Source organism: Mytilus trossulus, chromosome 3 (assembly GCF_036588685.1).
Source record: "Mytilus trossulus isolate FHL-02 chromosome 3, PNRI_Mtr1.1.1.hap1, whole genome shotgun sequence".
Classification (NCBI taxonomy): domain Eukaryota; kingdom Metazoa; phylum Mollusca; class Bivalvia; order Mytilida; family Mytilidae; genus Mytilus; species Mytilus trossulus.
Window position 1 is genome coordinate 56281461 of NC_086375.1, and position 20223 is coordinate 56301683.

Below are 20223 nucleotides of genomic sequence, written 5' to 3' on the forward strand. Positions count from 1 at the left end.
GATAGAGGTCTGGAACAGAATGTGATACCACATGCTCAATTTATCTTGTATAAAAACACAGGGTAATTCAAAAACTATCTGAACTAGAGGTCCTTAAAAGTTAGAATCACCGACCAAGTTACAACACATGTACGTACCTTTTGTATGTGTTTTACTGGCTATCAGAAGGAGATAGAGTGATAACCATATTTCTATACACAAACTAGTCCTTGGTTTGCATCTATGAAAACAGTTGATTTATTTGTTTTAATAATTTTGTGGTAACATTCCCTAGCTTATTTAGTTGTAACAAAACCCCTGAATTATCAGTTATATATTTTTTTTAACTTTTTCATTGAAATGTACTGCAGAAACTGGCTAAATGAACAAGTTTATGAAATATGCCCCAAAAAAAAGAAAGGACTAAAGGAAAATCACAATCCCAAAAAGGAAAATTTACAATTGGAAAATAAAAATAATTTCCTGATTTTCTTAGTTTTGATTTTCCTGTATGAAACAGAAATAATCAAATCTAGTAAAGAACAGTTATCTTTGTTTATGTAAGATTAACTGAAAGTTGGTCTACTTTGGTAAAGTTTTCATCAAGGTGAAGGTTTGCATGGCATATTAAACCAAAGAAAGTATAACTGACGGAGAACAAAGGTCAACTGAAGGTAGAAGCCTGAAGGAATGCACTACAGAATATTTGGTAAAAGGTAAAAGATATGTGTTATAATATATATATTTTTATCAGACATTTAAAACAGGCATACATTTTGAAACATGTCTTCATTGTTTCAAACTGGCTTCATTTTACTTTTTAAAAAACATTAAAAAAAACTTAAAATAGTTTGCTGGATGCATCGCAAAATTAATTTATATGCCCTTCTGGAACTATATGACGAAGGAGGTATCTTTCTAGCATTTGAAAACCTTCAAATATTGTATTGCTCTTTATATAAACATGCATTTTTATACAATGTTTGCCTTTGAAGGGGTGGATGCAATGGTTTATAATCCCAGAGATGTTATATCAACCTCTTATGTTTGCATGATAAATAATTTTATCTACTGATTTAAAAGTCATCCATTGTACTTTTATATATATCTCCAATTTTCTGGTATTGCTCAATATTTATGATTTGTTTTTATAGTGGTGAAGTATATATAATCCATGGTTTCATAGACACTCGTCTCTGAATATCTACATACCATGATTTTTTAACGTTTTTAGGTTAATAAAAACTGAAACAAGTGCCTGTGGCGTTTAGTCAATGAGAAAACAAAAAAATCTTTTGTAATATGGTAAATACGATTGTTGCCTCAACTGAAACTCACCTAGTCTGTACAAGTTATCACGATGTTGCTACCTCCCTCATAAAAAAGATATCGATAGTTTTACTGAAATTGCTCTAATACACTTCACTCCCTGTTATAAGTGTTGTGTATTAAGATGTTCGTTCGACGAATAAGGTTCTATTTAAGACAAATGAAAATATTCAAAATGTCCAAGAGTTGGATACATTACTCGTTTATGGTGGAGATTTATTTCCCCGAGTGTATTACCAGCCCAGTAGTCAGCACTTTTTTCACTTTTGTGCTGACATGAAATATCATTTATATGGTTATATTTTTAAATTAACTGTTTACAAAATTTAGAATTTTGAAATACGAAGGCTTTTCTACTTCAGACATTGATTACCTTAGCTGTATTTGGCAAAACTTTTAGGAATTTTGGTCCTCAATGCTCTTCAACTTCGTACTTTATTTGGTTTTTTTTTTTTTTTAACTATTTTGGATTCGAGCGTCACTGATGAGTCTTTTGTAGACGTAACGTGCGTCTGGCGTATATACAGAATTTAGTCCTGGCATCTATGATGAGTTTATTAACTACCACTGGGTGGATGCCACACTGCTGGTGGAGATTTATTTCCCCGAGAGTATCACCAGCCCAGGAGTCAGAACTTTTGTGCTGACATGAATTATCATTGATATGGTTATATTTTTAAATTAACTGTTTACAAAATTTTAAAGTTTTAAAATACTAAGGCTTTCCTACCTCAGGTATAGATTACCTTAGCTGTATTTTGCAAAACTTTAAAGGAATTTTGGTCCTCAATGCTTTTCAACTTCGTACTTTTTTGGGCTTTTCTTTTTAAAAACTTTTTTGAATTCGAGCGTCACTGATGAGTCTTTTGTAGACGAAACGCGCGTCTTGCGTATATACAGAATTTAGTCCTGGTATCTATGATGAGTTTATTTACACATCATGATTAAAAAAAAACATATTGTACAATAGTAACATCTTGTCATCGTTCTATAGATAGCATAGGCACATTTAGATAATTTGAAAAAAACAGAAGACACCAATTGTAAATGAAATACACTAGCAAGAACCTATGCTTTCACTTTTACTCATACCACAGTTTTTGGAATTTTTGATTTTTCCTGCCCTTCAGCTATGTATTCGAATTGACCTTCCAACTGTTTTGATTATAGTGTCACTGATGAGTCTTATCTTGATGAATCGTGCGCTGGGCATACACAATCAGATAAAGTGACTACCATGCGTAGAAATATATTAAGTATTATCAAGGTACATTTGTGATATCTGTTATGTTTTTTTTTATAATAGTTATTAAAGGTACCAGGATTATAAATTAGTACGCCAGACGCGCGCTTCGTCTACATAAGACTCATCAGTAACGCTCCTATCGAAAGATTTATAAAGCCAAACAAATAGAAAGTTGAAGAGCATTATTAAATCAGTATATTTTATTCAAAAATATTATGCAAGTATTTTAATAAAAACTTTTGGCCAAGCTAATAAGAAGGGTTCAGTAAAAAATCTTTTAAATGCAAAAGAGCAATGGACAAAAACAAAAAAAGGAAACTAGAATAACCATTGCGAGCAATAGCTGGTGTCACCCTGGTCCGCCAATTGCCACTAAACGGCAGCCATTTTGAAAATTTTCAACCTTGGATTATCGTAAATGCATTACAAAATATCATATGCTCATTTTAGAAAGTTTAAGGTATTTTTGAAAATGTTAACATTTGTACCGTTTCGATGGCAACAGCGGCCATTTTGAAAATTCCAAAAATGGACCACAGATCCTTTTATGCCAAAGAACGTTTTCACAAATTTTCATTCAATTTGGAAGACATTCCGATTTTTCACATTATTTCTGTTTTCATGACAACGGCAGTCATCTTGGAAATTCCAACACCCGACTGAACTTTTGCACATGGTCCGATTTTTCACATTCTGTCGGTTTCCATAACAACGAGAAATCTTGGAAATACCAACACCCGACTACACTAACAATATGTTACCAGTCAGATTGACATAATAACAACTTTTGTTTGTCGATGCCAGATTATTGGCTCTTTCAACTATTCATGTAAAATTCAATGCTATTATTATTGGTTTTCCAAACAAATATACGATTGTCCCTATTTGAAACTTAACAAACTTGTAGTAAGATATCATTTATGTAACTCAATGCAATGCAACTCAAATTAGAAAACCGGTCATTGATTTAGATAGGATTTTATTGAATAGCAAAGGTTTAAATGATTGTAAATCAAACAAATGTTTATTAAATAATGGAGGAATCGAGATGGAATGAAGACGTCATAATCTGGCTCTTACTTATACTTTGTTAAATACGCGATACAGACACAAATAAATCGATGTTGTTATTAATAATGAACTACACTCAGAACTTTTTATCACATCTATTAACCCTTTTCGTCTTTCTTTTCTTCCCACGTTTCTCATTTCTCCATTTACCAATATCTAAGAGAAACACTAGTAACACACAGAAGATCAGTATCATCACAGCAAATGACCCCATAACTACAGCTTCTGGTCTTTGATCAGAGATGCTCGTCTTACTTCTATGGTAAGCTAGACAATAGACAGAATACTAAATCAAGATACATATTTGTATTGTTTTATAATATTTCATTTTCTGTCCATTTCTTATCGTTTAATAAAACAAAAGTAAACAAAAATAGACTAGGCAAGAAAAATTTACAATATTGATTCGATGATTTGTTTCTTCCATTTTTTGATAGGTCGTGTGTAAGCTGATTTGCATGCATTTGATTTTTTTTAAGTACAACTTTATTTTTTAAATTTAATTTATTCTATATTTATTTATGTTTTCACAGCCAAACTTGATAACTTTAAGGTTTTTGAATTCCATCTTTTGAATAATAAACGATTCTAGAATTCGAAAACCGCAAATGCAATTTTTCAGTATTTGTACAGAAAGTAATTCAAATACTGTTAAAAGTAAAGCTATTTATTGTCTTTTGGGGACAAATCAATACATTGTGGAAAGCGATGCCTTTCGATGCAACATTTGACAAATACATTTAAAATTTACAATTCTAATGCAAAATGCCTAATATCAGTAACATGTAGCACTGAAAAACTTTTTGAATTGATGGAAATGTGTGAATTTGTGAAACACTATTATGGTTTATTATATCTACCCATAAGTATTCATTTCCCATCAGGATTCGACAACTTTTATATTTTGTTCAAATAAGTTAAACAAATACAGGAAAATAAGTACTAAAACATTAAGCTATTTATGGAGTGATCTAAACTCACATTACTTTACTACATTTCAGATTTCTATTTGTAAATAATGTGAATAAACTCAGGTTGCAAGTTATCTTCAGCAAAGTTGAACTTAAACGGTTTTGGCTGTTCTCTATAACCACTTTGTCTTTTTGGTTCTTAACGTGTTGATTTGAATACCTACCTGTTAAAGAATATTTATGAATAGATAAAGATTTTTTTAAATCAAATATAATCTTATTCAAGTCTGGCGAACCAATGGTTGGAAACACAACCGAATGTACGTCGCACAAACAGTCACAAGGTAACCTTAACTGAGATTCATCTGAAATAAATATCAAAATTTGTATGTTACAGTCTATAGTATTTACTTGAAAAATGTTTCCTATCATATGCTATCTAATTTTTGTGTCACAGACTACTTAAAGAGTAAGTAAAATATTGAGGTATATGTCCAGATGCACCAGTCGAACAGAGGGTTGAGATAGTCAGAATGGCATTAGTAAAAATTGAACAAGGAGCATCTAAATGACACATAAACAAATATGTAGGTACGTATTTTAATTTTTTAATATATGGATTTATATATATATATAAACGAGTCTAAATTGAAAACTACGTTCAAACCTATGATTGCGTTGGATAAAACCCGCAATTTTTATACATGTGCATGTAAAACAAATTTCGTTGTATAAGGGTCTAAAAAACAGCACTAACAACATTTTCCAAAATACCAAAAAAGTGAAAAAGTATATTTAAACAAAACGCATTTGACTAACAGGTCGAATAACGGATGTTCTTTAACCCTGGTGACTGCCATTGGCGATTGCCAAAAAATGATCACAAGGTGTAACACAATGGATCTTAATGTAAATTTAATACTAAACTGAAAAAAAATAACTTGAGGCCACAATGTTATGCCACAAACATACGGGGTCAATATGTTTATTCTTTGGTAAACTTACTGATGCTTTTGTTCACAGTTGCTGACGTATCTTTACAATCACAGGTACAAACATATTCTAATGATGAAAATAAATCATGATTTATACATATACATTTGTAGAAAAGCAAACCTTAATAGGATTCTTCACGTACCAATACAGATACAGATAGCTGCTTTTGTTGAAATTGTGCGGAAGGGTTGTATTTACAGCACAGTAATTTTTATCCGGCTCATATCTTCTATATAAAAATGAGATTGTACTGTAAAGAAGTTTGTTGCTCTTAGTACAATTTGATTTTCAAGTGTAGCAGGTAATTTATTTGCAACAAAGAAAATAAATGTTGTTGTTAAATATATATCATGAATTCATAGATTAATTTTTTTAGCAGAGAATAAAGAAGCAGGTTTTGGCTTTTCTTATGTTAGCCTCTGTATGTGTGTTTAATTTTTCCGCTTTAAGATTTTACAAATTATAGCCTCCTCTCAATCTTTTGCCGTGGACTTCTCATGATAATTTTATTTCAGAACTGTAATGCTCAGTACAGTATATTAAACAAAATCCAGATACCCGTGCGATTCTGTCCAACAGTTCTTTTACATGTCTGGTATAGGTTTAATTAGTAAAATTTAAATCATTAGTTTACTTGCTTGCTTCGAGCCCTTTCCAAATAGTCACATTAGTGTAGAACTGTTCTGATTGAGGATTCAATCTGGTACATAGATTTGTTATGGGGTCTTTGGTAGGAGTACTGTGTGGATTTCCTGTTTAAAAGAATAAACTAACTTTAAAGATGTTTTAAGAACTGTAGGTTGTTTGTAATGTCCATATATAGGGAGCATACAGAAAGACATGAAATATATTTTTACAAAATGTTTCGTTCTAGATACTAGCTTTTGATCTTAAACAAGCTTTTGTCCAAGTTTGGTAGAAATCTAGAATAGTAAAACTTTTTATTTTACAAAATTTATTTCTGGATACAATCGTGTGATCATAAACGAGCTTCTGTCCAAGTTTGGTGGAAATCCAGGGTAGTTCAAAACGTTATTAAAATTTCAAAAACGTTTACCACAGAGTGAATGTAATGTTAACTGGCATAAAACTATGTCCATTTATAAGTAAAATACGGATGAATAGGATATTTTTCGCACACAATATATTTCTGGATACACATTCTGACCAAGGTTGGTTGAAATCAAGGATAGTTTAAGAAAGCTATTCAAATTTCAAAAACATTAACCACAGAGTGAATGTGATGTTAACTGGCAGAAAACTAAGTCCATTTATAAGTAAAATACGGATAAATGGGGGCAACAGTAGTATACCGCTGTTCAAAATTCATAAATCGATAGAGAAAAAAACAAATCCGGGTTACAAACTAAAACTGATGGAAACGTATCAAATATAAGAGAACTACGACATAACAGAGACACAACACCGAAATGTAACACACACAAAAATGAACTATAATGTAACAATTGCCATTTTCATGACTTTGTACAGGGCATTTTATGAAAAATGGTGGGATGGACCTGATTTTGTGGCATGCCAAACCTCCCGCTTTATTGGCAGTGTTAATTATAACATTAAAATGACAATATTACACGACAGGGTTACAATAGATAAGCAGCGAAATGGAAGAAAATATAGGACAGACAAACAAACGAATAATAGCCATCAAAAGGTAACAGATTAAGAAATATGTTTATATGACAGACGCGCGCTACGTTCACACAAAACTATGCACAGATGTAAAAAGTTTGAAAGCCATAACAACTACAAAGTTGAAGATCGCCTAGGACCAAAAGTTCCAAAAAGTTGTGAGGCCAGGGTTATCCGCTTGGAACAATGATCATTATTATCAAGAAGAATACTTTGTTTTGCAAACAGTAAATTTTATAAAATGACTATATAATAGATAAACATGGTTATACTAAAGTGGGGACTAGCTATAGGATAAAAACGATTACATTACAAAATCACAGCCCTGTTAGTTAGGATTTTTTTTGTACAAAATTTATTTCTGGATACTATTTTATGTTCATAAAAGAGCTTCTGTCCAAGCTTGGGAAAAATCCATGATATTTTAAGAAAGTTCTTAAATTTTCAAAACTTTAACCACAAAGTGAATATTTGTGGATGCCAACGACGACGACGACGGAATGACGGATCGCTATGTCTCGCTTTTTCGACAAAAGGTGAAGGCATGACAAAACTTGATCATAGAAAAGATAAATTATAATATGCGTTAATGTAATTGAGTGACCCAACGAATATTTTTGAGGGATGTGTAATCGTCCGTTCACAATTTGCATTATAACTCAAGTCTTGTCATGTTAGAAAGATTTCACGAGTGACAAACTTGAAATAGATCTAGCAGGACTAACTAACTAGCTTCCAAACTTGCTTTCTGGTAAAAAAAAATTTGTCTTAGCTATTTGCACTCAAAACAACTTATTAGAAAAACAACGGATATTGGGTATCCACCCATGACACACAACCAATGCATGCACAGCATATTGCTTGGTTCTAAAATGGATCGTGGAATTCATTTACAACTATGTTTCGTCCCCGAGGGTATCACCAGCCCAGTAGTCAACATTTTTGTGTTGACATGAATATCAATAATGTGGTAATTTTTATAAATTTCCTGTTTACAAAATCTTGAATTTTTCGAAAAACTAAGGATTTTCTTATTCCAGGCATAATTACCTTAGCCGTATTTGGCACAACTTTTGGATCCTTAATGCTCTTCAACTTTGTATTTGTTTGGCATTTTAATATTTCGATATGAGCGTCACTGATGAGTCTTATGTAGACGAAACACACGTCTGGCAAACTAAATTATAATCCTGGTACCTTTGATAACTATTTATATAACTGTCTTAATCACTTCTTATGTTAATACTTACTTTTAGTCAGAAAAGACACGACAACTGAATCTGGAAATATATTCGACTTAACATTTCCTGAAACATAAAAATCGTATCTTGCTTGATTCAGGTTTGAATTATCGTTTTTAAAATTGATATATAGCAAAAAAATGGAAGATTAGATATCTTTTCGTATCATCAGATATTGAAATGCATGTGCCTTTCTGAAAATAAAGAAAAAAGGACTCTTTATGTGGGTAAATATAAGTTCGAAATGTTTAACGTGAAAATATATGAATTCGTTTACAATAAAGACAAATAAGTAAACAGAAAGCTTACGGTCTTGTATAATCTATAATTAATAAAGAGGGGCGAAAGTTGACAGAACTCATTAATCAAAAATAAACGGACGACGCCAAAGTTAAAAAAGAATAAGATAAACAAACAATAGAACAAAAACACAACATTGAAAAATAAAGACTAAGCAACACGAACATCACCAAAACTAGAACGTCTAAACAAATGACAACCCATAATGAGTCTCAAATCTAGCCCAACAATGTTCATTCTTCAAATTTGTGTTAGCAATTTTAGTTCTTCCCTCAGCGAGTTGCAACACCACCTGCACCGTGTCCAACGCCCTAGACCACCTGACCACCTAGGCTACATACAATAATATCTTTCTGTGGTCAATGGTATGCCTTTCCTCGTCAGCTTTATGTAGGGTTTCTAAATCCTATTTTTTATTTTAATCATGCACGTCTTCAACTGCGACAACTTTGTCACATACATTGTTAATCAGATAACACGTTGTTATACAAGGCTTACACCATAATATACAAACTCGTCTCAAATTTGACAATATCAGTTTGCTTAAGCAATTTTTTGTTCTTTCTTAGCGGAAGTCGAATTTAAAAATGAAGATGTGGAATGATTCCAATGATTAAAATTTCAACAAGAGACGAAATGACAATGAAATTATCGATTATAGGTCATCGCTCGGCCGTCAACAATTAGCAAAACCAAAACAGCATAATCAACAAAAAGGAACCCGAAATGAAAAATTAAAACCAACTCAAACGAAAAACTAATGGCCTAATTAATGTACAAAAAATGAACAGAAAACACATCAACAAACGACAACCACTGAATTTGGGACTTCGGACAGGCACATTCATACAGAATGAGACCGGGCTAGACGTACTATAAAAATCAGGTGAAAAAGACTGAACTCATCAGATGGCTACAAATAGAAATAAATTAAGTTAAAGCATATAGTGGACTTGGCCGTGTACATGAAAATTTCAACAAGATAAAGACCATTAGTGCTGATCTGAGAGTTACTAGAAGTTACTGACAGACAGTTCATAGCCACTAACAACTAATAAAAACAATCATGCATCTAAGACAAAGTTATCAATCAGAAGCCTTGCTTCTGTGACATTGTACTGTGTCAAGCACCATAGACCATATATATTTCAAATATTGTAGCGTTGTAATTAACATTACACCTCCGTGTGCGGGAATTTCTCGCTACATTGAAGACCTGTTGGTGACCTTCTGCTGTTGCTTTTTTTTTATTTGGTCGGGTTGTTGTCTCTTTGACACATTCCCCATTTCCATTCTTAATTTTATTATCATCCTTTACGAGAGACAGAATAGCTAATCTGAAAGGTACACAATCTACTTTCCACTATGCATCGTGTTACAATCCTAGATAAAGTCGACGAGGAAGGACATCACATCAAACATCGGAAGATATATTTTATGTAGCCTAGGTAGCCGAATGGTCGACACGGTGTAAGGTGTATTGCCAAGATGTCACAGAAGCGAAGCAAGGATAAAAATCCCAGTGAGGGACGAACATAAACTTTAATACGCAAATTTGAAGATCTAACACTGCTGAACTTAATTTGAGGCGAATAAAAGATACTAGTATCTAATGTAAGCCCTTCATAACCTCTTGTTATCTGATGGAGAATGTCATAAAGTTGTTAAAGTTGTTAGATTAAAAAAAAGTAAAATCACAAAAAAACTGAACTCCAAGGAAAATTCAAACGGAAAGTCCCTAACCAAATGGAAAAATCAAACGCTCAAACACATCGAACGAATTGATACAAACTGTCATGACGTGACACTTTCATTTCATTGAAGACCCTAATTATCTAATCACTCCGGTTGACTGGTATAGCGGAAATTGTTGCCTTTATATAGAAATATGGTATTATCATGCCTGCCAGAAAAATCCTAGCGTTTTCACACCTCCATCATAAATATAGTGGCACCCACATTTAATAAAAATGCCCTAACAACATGATTTATGTGTGTTAATTTTAAATTAAATACGGTGCACGTCATACAAATGAATAAAGTATTGACAATTCGCCTAAAAACTCGACTTATACCCTCCACGAATTTTACCAAAGAAGAAATACTGAATAATAATAGGCCTGTTATATGCTCTTTTGGAATTTGAACCTAAGAAGAAAACAGGATCTGTGTTCACGGATAACTAAATATATTCAAGACCTGTTAGAGTATTGACAATGTAATTCTCTAACATCTTGCAACAGTATTAACAGTATAAAAAATCTAACACAAGTTATCCCAATTTATAGAATTCATTCTTCTTTGTTTCAGGAAAAAAGAATAACGTACACACACGTATCTTGTATTATGAAGAAATAAATCTAAATTATAATTTTTACCTGGGATTTAACAGTCTGAAACCGATATTATCCATATTTTTGCACTCGTGGATTTTTGGTTTCTTGATTGACAACATATTTTTAATATTTGGTGTTTTTCATTTTTCATTAAATTGACAGATGAAAATCAATTAATCATCCCTTTAACACTTACCCAGATCGTCTTGACTGATAAAGGATAAACCTGAGGTTCCAATTACTTTTACACAAAAAATAACATTCTGTCCATTGCTCGGTGCGGCTACTATTAACATGTTGGATAAAACACACCAATTACGGTAACTATAAGAACAAAACAAACACGAATATCAAAGAAGGAAAGAGAATACACCAGAGATGTTATTATACGAAAGTAATTGAGCAATTAATGTCCATTTTTATTTTTTATTTCAACTTTATTCTTGTATATGTGGAAACTATTTCTTAGAAAATATTTGTATTGGTGTCTTACAAAAAAAATGTATTTACCTCGTGTTATTCTGCATTGGTAATCCTCGACGAGATTCACGTAGCAGTTTATCTGAGTGAAATGTGGCAAACTTGGACGCACTTTTTCGAAAAACATAGACCTGCTTTACCTTCTCCTGTCTGAAGAATGTCACATTTACCTAAAATTCAAAGCTTCTCTTTATAGTATTGAGATAAAATCCTCTCAACATGAAATCATTGCTTATACTGTATTATGTTTTTGAAAAGTAAGGAAAACAACAATTTCCAAGCCCCAAAAATATATTTTTATCACAATACCCCAACCCTTTTAGGGCATATATTACCTTAGCTGTATTTGGCAAAACTTTTAGGAATTTTGGTCCTCAATGCTCTTCAACTTTGTACTTTATTTGGCTTTTTTTTTGTTTTTTATTTTGTTTTTTTTTTAAACTTTTTTGGATTCGAGCGTCGCTGATGAGGCTTTTGTAGACGAAACGCGCGTCTGGCGTATATATGAAATTTAGCCCTGGTATCTATGATGAGTTTATTTACTACCACTGGATCGATGCCTCTGCTGGTGGAGTGAGCACTTTTTGTGCTGACATGAATTGTCAATGATATTGTCAATTTATAAATTAACTGTTTACAAAAATTTTAACTTTTTGAAATACTAAGGCTGTTCTACCTCAGGTATATATTACCTTAGCTGTATTTGGCAACACTTTTAGGATTTTTTTATCTCAATGCTCTTCAACTTTGTACTTTATTTTGCTTGATTTAAATAACTTTTTTTGGATTCGAGCGTCACTGATGAGTCTTTGGTAGACGAAACGCGCGTCTGGCGTATATATAAAATTTAGTCCTATGTATCTATGCTGAGTTTATTTACAACAACTGGATCGATGTCACTGCTGATGGAGATTTATTTCCCCGAGGGTATCACAAGCCCAGTAGTCAGCACTTTTTGTTCTGACATGAATTATCATTGATATTGTTATATTTATAAATTAACTGTTTACAAAATTTTTGAAATACTAAGGCTTTTCTACATCAGGCATATATGACTTAGCTGTATTTCGCAACACTTTTAGGAATTTTGGATCTCAATGCTCTTCACTTTCGTACTTTATTTGCCTTTTTTTTTTTTTACTTTTTTTAAAAACTTTTTTGGATTTTAGCGTCACTCTTTTGTAGACGAAACGCGCGTTTGGCGTATATATAAAATGTAGTCCTTGTATCTATGATGAGTTGTTTTTTTACGGTACTAGCAAGAATTAGCTGACAAATAAGTTTTCGCAGTATTGACTATTTTCGATACCGTGATAGTCGCATAATCTGTAATGTAATAGATCATTTGATTTTCCCGATTGCAACATCTTTTTGACTCAGTGTAAATAGCATTGTTTGTAGTCAAATTTTCCAAGAGAGTTTCAATTGATAGATTGAAACAAATGATGGTAATATTATAATATCATTTTCTTGGACAATATTTACTTTAAAAACAAATAATTGATTCATGGGTAACTCAGTAATGTTCATTTTTATGGATCAAATCACACACAAAAATCCGCCTGTACTATGTCTAACGACATGAATACTCGGCCAACAGTGCTATTCTAATAGTCTTTAAGGGTAAACATATTTACAGTGAAGTCTTATCAATATCATTTAATTATATGCGTCTTTACAAAAAAAGGCGCATCAAGAGGGTAAGAGACCAACTCCAGTTATGGGTTCATCACCAGCCATGCGTTAATCTGCTTCAGCGTATAAAAAGGCTTTGATTATCCAAAAGATGTCATTAAAAAGATAAGAAGATGTGGTATAATACTTCAATTTGGGAGAGGTACATACAGATAATGGCGGGGTTTAACATCCCTTAATCTGGGATAACATTATTATCCTAATGTGATTTTGAAAAGTTGGAAACACATGAAAAAGAAGACAGACATGTGGTTGCTTTTTGCAAAAACGTTTTTTGGTCGAATAATAAGTGTTTAAAACAAATTGACACAGCTGAGTAGGTAATGGTCAAGGTTTCATCAAATTTAGCTGTAGTACTAATTAAGTCCATGTTTTACGCAAACCGGCATATTTGCAGAAAAAATCTGGACGATTGAGTAGCAGGTAAAGGTTAGCGCATCAGACTACTCACACAAATAAAGTGTTCCTGACGAACTAAATTATAATCCTGGTACCTTTGATTACTATTTACACCACTGGGATGATGCCACTGCTGGTGGACGTTTCGTCCCCGAGGGTATCACCAGCCCAGTAGTCAACATCTCGGGGTTGACATGAATTACAATATTGTGATCATTTTATATAAATTTCCTGTTTACAAACTTTGAATTTTTCGAAAAACTAAGAATTTTCTTATCCCAGGCATAGATTACCTTAGCCGCATTTGGCACAACTTTTTGGAATTTTGGATCATCATTGCTCTTCAACTCTGGACTTGTTTGGCTTTATAAATATTTTAATATGAGCGTCATTGATGAGTCTTATGTAGTCGAAACGTGCGTCTGCCGTACTAGATTATAATCCTGGTACATTTGATAACTATTGACACCTCTGGGTCGATGCCACTGCTGGAGGACGTTTCGTCCCCATGGCTATAACCAGCCCAGTAGTCAACAATTCGGTGTTGACATGAATATCAATATTGTGATCGTTTTTTTATAAATTTCCTGTTTACAAATCTTTTGTTTTTTCGAAAAACTAAGGATTTTCTCAACCCAGGCATAGATTACCTTAACCGTATTTGGCACAACTTTTTGGAATTTTGGATCCTCATTGCTCTTCTACTCTGGACTTGTTTGGCTTTATAAATATTTTGATATGAGCGTCACTGATGTCTTATGTAGACGAAACGCGCGTCTGGCGTACTAACTTATGATCCTGGTACCTTTGATAACTATTCCTGGTTCTATCCCTGTTGCGGGTGCAAATTTCAGGGACAGAATGTTTGGCTCTTCCTCGACACCATTTGCGAGTATGGTCTTTAGAAACGATAATAGTCCGTCGAAAGGGGGCGATAAATGGCTGACCCGTGTTAAGAGAGAGCCATATCTCTTGCAAGTAAAAGACACCTTTGTAGATTTCGTAAAAGAGCAGACTAATGCCAACACAAGGCAGCACTCGTATCCGCAAGGTGGAAAAGGAAAAATTGTTGCAATAGCTTATTTTCCTATTAACTATATATATAGATACATATTTTAAAACTAAATGAGTAGCAGGTCGTGTCATTTATACCATATTAACTTCACCTTTTCATAGATCCATTTTGGTGATAACGTTTCATATACTAGTATTGCATTAAAGTAGGGTTTAACGTATTGTTTATACTTACCAGGTAAACATGATTACGTTTCCAGTTCCTCCAGGAGTGTGTTGTATATTCTTGAACATTACGGATAGGAATTCCTTCGGGTTTCATAATACCACTGTCTGACATATTGAATATGCCTTGACCAGATGTACTGGATTTGTATATAGCTTCCCACCTAGCAACTATTTATATATAAAAATAGGATGAATTTATTAAAAAGAGAATGCATGAGGGGTAAAAATTCTACAAAAAAATGTATACATGGATATTTTCGCTGAAACTCTTACTTTATCTTGTTAATTGCATTGGACCTCGACAGTTCCATTATGATTTTTTACAAAGATGCAACATTATATTCGTGGATGTGTAATATGTGAAAGTCCCTTTATGTGAACTCGATAATAATAATTTAAAACAAAGATTAATTCCATTCTTTCCTTCGCAAAAGTTCTATATGATACAGCACCTGTACATCACATATATATTTTACCAGAATTTATTTTTGATTGTCAGCCAGCAGTATTTATATATCCTATCAGAATTTATGTCAAAGAAATGAATTACGTTATAGTCTAATAGTAACCAAACGAAACTATATCAATATCTATAAAAAAAAAAAAAAAAAAAAAAAAAAGAGAATATTCCACAAAATTGATTTAATCTTTAAAAAATGAAACGCTTTATATTATTTTGCTGTTAGGTTTGAGGCCTACCTGTACACTGAAATTTAAAATGTATGCTATGTTCACATGAATTGTTTACAATACACTCTTGGAGACCTTCACAAGTTCTGTAGACGGACTGTGGTGTCCCGGTACATACAGTTACATTCTTGAAAATACGGAGATATTCATCAGTCCCACAAACAATCTTCGTAGAAGTACCATTTTCAATGTGTATTATAGTGCCATTTACTAAAATTGAATTAATAAACTTTTAAAATGCCATTATGGATAATTTTTGGGGTTTTTTTGTTGACAAAAAGTAACTTGTTGTATTATATGTCTCTGTTATTAAAGTAGTGTTTCTCTAATTCTATGGAAATTTATCCCTTTTTGAACCCATTGTATAAAAAAATTTAATCAACGTGTGGCTGCTGGTGATCTCAGAAGATCATTGGTTGATTTTAAGGGTCATGACCTTTTTGGCGGACTAGATGAACCAAAATATGATAACAGGTGTTAATGAAATTGACAACTTCGTGCAATGTGAAAGGCACTCGAAGGGGATTTTCGGTAAACAAAAAAAAGAAAATGTCTTTTTAATCATTAGAGAAACAGATTCTTACATAGTTACTCGTGGATTATCGAATTTATCCAATCTCGATAGTTAAATTATAAATTTTAAAGTACTCGCCGAGGCGGCTCGATTGGATAAATCCGATAATCCACTGGTATCAATGTAAGAATCTATATTTAACAACTCTATTATCTTAATCACCAGACTCACTACGATCTAACTTTTTAAGAACCATCATACCACTTCAGTCTCAAAAAACATGATTTATATATTATTTAAATTGGCTAAGACTAGCTTAAAATTGACTGTGAGGACTATTATAAAAATGAATGACCAACGTAGATTTTCTTAAGGACGGATAAATTTTACTTTGTAAAGAATCACTCTGATTCAAAGAAAAAATTCACTGAAAATGACATTATCCAGATGCTTGGTTTCTTGATTGGCAACACATTTGTTACATTTGGAGGATTGGTTTTCTACTGACTGTCGGCATTCCAATGGGAAACAATTGAGCCCCTCTATTTGCCGATTTTTTTCCTTATTAGTATGAGGCTGATTTCATACAGAAACTTCTTATGAAGAAAGATAAGTAGTTTGCAATATCCTTCAACATTACTCTCCGCTATATACATGATATTCTCTCACAAAATAATTCCAAATTTCATGACTGTGTTGAACGCATCTATCCAATCGAACTAGAGATAAAAGACATAAAAGATACAGTTAAGTTTGTCTCATATTTTGACTTCATCTAGAAATTGACAATGGGGGTCGGTTACATTGAAAACAAAATTGTACGACAAATTAGATGATTTCAGCTTCCCAATTGTGCACTGTCCATTTCTATGTAGTAACATTCCAGCAGCACCTGTATACGAAATATATATCTCCCAAATGATACGACAATCCCGGGCTTGTATTTCCTATCAAGATTTCCTTGATAGAGGATTGCTCAAAAATAAACTATTAAACCAGAGTTCAAATGGTGAAGTTGAAACCACCCCTTTCAATTTTACGAACGCATCACGAGTTGGTTGACTGTTATTGAAAAACCGTTTCACAGTTGATATCAGATATGTTTCTTATGTCACAACAATAATCCCCTTCCCTTTTCATGAATGTAACCTTCCAAATTAGACTTTTTATCGGGTTTGTAATGTCATGATCAACACTACTGATGTAGTATGTGGAACAGGGTCTGCTTACCCTTCTGCAGCACCTGATATCAATCCCAGTTTTTGGCGGGGTTCGTATTGCTTAGTCTTTAGTTTTCGATGTTGTTACTTGTTTCTTGTTTATTTTTATTTGTCTGTTTGTCTTTTCCATGGCCATATATTCTACCTATGAGTTTGACTTCCCTCTGATATCTTTCGACCCTCTTCTATATCGGTGCGTTGTGTCTTTTGATTTAATGATAGTCGGTTAATTCGTGCTTCGTATCGAAAGCTTCACTAATTTTTAAGTTTTTTATGTTTTTATTTACACTCCCAGGCCTGTAACATATTATTCAATGGTTGCCGTTTGTCCATGATCGTTATGTTTTTATTTTTATAAATTGTATTAAGTAAAAAATGACGTTTTTCTTTTGAATGGTTTCACATTTTTAGCTCACCTGGCCCAAAGGGCCAAGTGAGATTTTCTCATCCCTTGTCGTCCGTCGTTAGCTTTTACAAAAATCTTCTCCTCTGAAACTACTGGGCCAAATTAAACCAAACTTGGCCACAATCATTGTGGTATCTAGTTTAAAAAATGTGTCCGCTGACCCCGCCAACCAACCAAGATGGCCACCATGGCTAAAGAAATTTTACTGTTTCTTGTTATTATTTTGAATATTATTATAGAAAGAGATTAACTGTAAACAGCAATAATGTACAGCAAAGTAAGACCTTAAAATAAGTCAACATGACCTGTAGGTCAATTGACCCCTTTAGTACTAACATTTTCCATCGAAACTACTGGGCCAAGTTTAATATAAAAAGAAATAATTGTAATCAGTAAGAATGTTCAGTAAAGTAAGATGTATAAACACACCACCATCACCAAAACACAATTTTGTCATGAATTCATCTGCGTCATTTGTTTAATATTCACATAGACCAAGGTGAGCAACACAGACTCTTTAGAGCCTCTAGTTTTATGTCGTGGACTTTCATAGCTGGCTTTGCGTTGTGCGGTTTTGTGATTAATTATTGTTCACTTCTATTTTAGTTGGTCTCTAGTTGAGAGTTGTTCCTACAAATTTGCTATCTTCTTACGTTTTAACTATTTAGAACAGGGATGCATGGGTGTTTGCTAAGACTTGACGACAGGTCAAAAGGTCAAAGGTCGTTGAAAAAAGAATCCTTACGATTTGACAAGAAATACGTTAGTCAAGATGTAAGGGAACATATGGTCGACTAAACTCTACACAGAAATTGAAGATAGGACAAACTCATGTCCTTGTATACCGTAAGCCTTCATTTAAGTCATTTGATACTTTGAATTTAATGAAAAGATGCGCTATGTTTAAATGCTGGAAATGGTAAAAGTCCACTTGTACATAGGTTCTCTTTATGCCTCCAAATCTTCAGAATGTAATGTTACGTAATTATTGTCTTCCCGTACTGTGGTTTATCAACAGCTTTTCCATATGCAGTGCTCTATATCCATTACAGCTTTGCATACGGAAATCACGGAATAAAAAAAATAAAACAAAAATAAAAAAAATGATGGTTTCATTTTTACTTTTATTTTAAAGCAGACTGTTTTGTTTACAATGCAAAAAAGGAGGGAAAAACATTCTTAAAATGTGTTGCTTCCGAAGCGTTTTTCTGTATTTACCGTCATTAGAAAAGCTCTGAATGTATAAGTTCATTAACATGCAAGAAGCTTAAAAACTAAAGGGGTATGAGAAATACCAAATTTCACCATGGTCATTTTTGGAGTGAAAATCTGATATAGTAAAATGTTTAAAGTATAAAAATTATGTACTCCATTAAAACGCGAGATTCTTTCATCTAAGAATAAATGAAAATATGTGTAGAGGTTAGAGGTATTCATATTGACGACAATTTACGGATTTCGTGAATCTTAATCGTTACGAAATTTCACTTCTGTCAGTGGTAAAAATATCATATAATCATTGTTAGGAACCCTTACTACAAAATACATTTATAAGTTGATTCATATATTTTTATACAACTTCTAATTTGCTAAACACACAAAAATATCAATGTCAACACACAAATGTTTAAAATGAATTAGTCAAAAAGCATACTCACTGTAAACAACTTTAAAGTATGTCATCACAAGGCTAAAAAGTATTTCTCGCAAGAACATTTGTACTTTCTGTTTTATAAACGTTTTTGAAAAACAAAGTTGAATGTTTTACCTGTATTCCGCAGCTAAACATAAAATCTGAATTTCTGGTAGTCAAAATATTGTCTACAGTTAAGTTCACCGAATTCTTATTATTTGTTTACCTAGAAACGGGAAAACATTTCTTTTCAACAATTGTTCAAACCAAATGATAAATTACGTAGAAATTTGTTGGTTTATCTATAACTTCAAAAAAGTGAAATTAGTAATTTGATATTTACCTCTTTCTGTAATATCCTGTTCATTTAACAATAAATGCTTTTCTCTCTGATTGCAAGGAATGAAACATGGGCTATGTAAGTATGTCATCATAATTAATATTTGGGATCAATATATATGAATTGAATATCTTGACTACATGAACCAAATGTAAATTGGTGCATAGTGATCCTCCTTATCGTTGAAACAAACCGTATTTGAACAATAATATAAAAATGACAATAATATCCTTTAAATTGGAAACGTTCAACGTTTGAAAACGTTCTACAATTAGTATCTTTGTTGTAATGTTACAAGATGATATTTCAACACGACTATCTATCCTTCATATTTCCATAACACAAACGAAAAATATATGATATTCCAGACAAAGCACAGAAAAAGAAAATGAAGAAAAATATTCATAAATCTATACAAAGTTATAAAAACAGAGATAAAAAAACTATATTTTGAGTTTTTCCTTCGACAAAACATTCAAATTGTATCATTTTTGCAAGTGGTTTACAGGTTTTTTTCTGATGTTGTTTGCCAATATAAAATATCA

At 32.6% G+C, this 20223-nt stretch overlaps 1 protein-coding gene across 1 annotated transcript; it reads right to left on the reverse strand.

Moving 5' to 3' along the window:
* Positions 1-3516: 3516 nt before the first annotated feature.
* Positions 3517-20147, reverse strand: LOC134711914 (uncharacterized). Its single transcript, XM_063572892.1, has 10 exons — positions 19364-20147; positions 15575-15775; positions 14883-15043; positions 11570-11709; positions 11256-11383; positions 8433-8489; positions 6171-6284; positions 5542-5598; positions 4761-4901; positions 3517-3892 (listed from the first exon to the last, which is right to left on the reverse strand). Exons 1-10 carry the CDS (start codon positions 19419-19421, stop codon positions 3702-3704), a joined length of 1248 nt encoding a protein of 415 aa, XP_063428962.1. The 5' UTR covers positions 19422-20147; the 3' UTR covers positions 3517-3701.
* Positions 20148-20223: the final 76 nt, after the last annotated feature.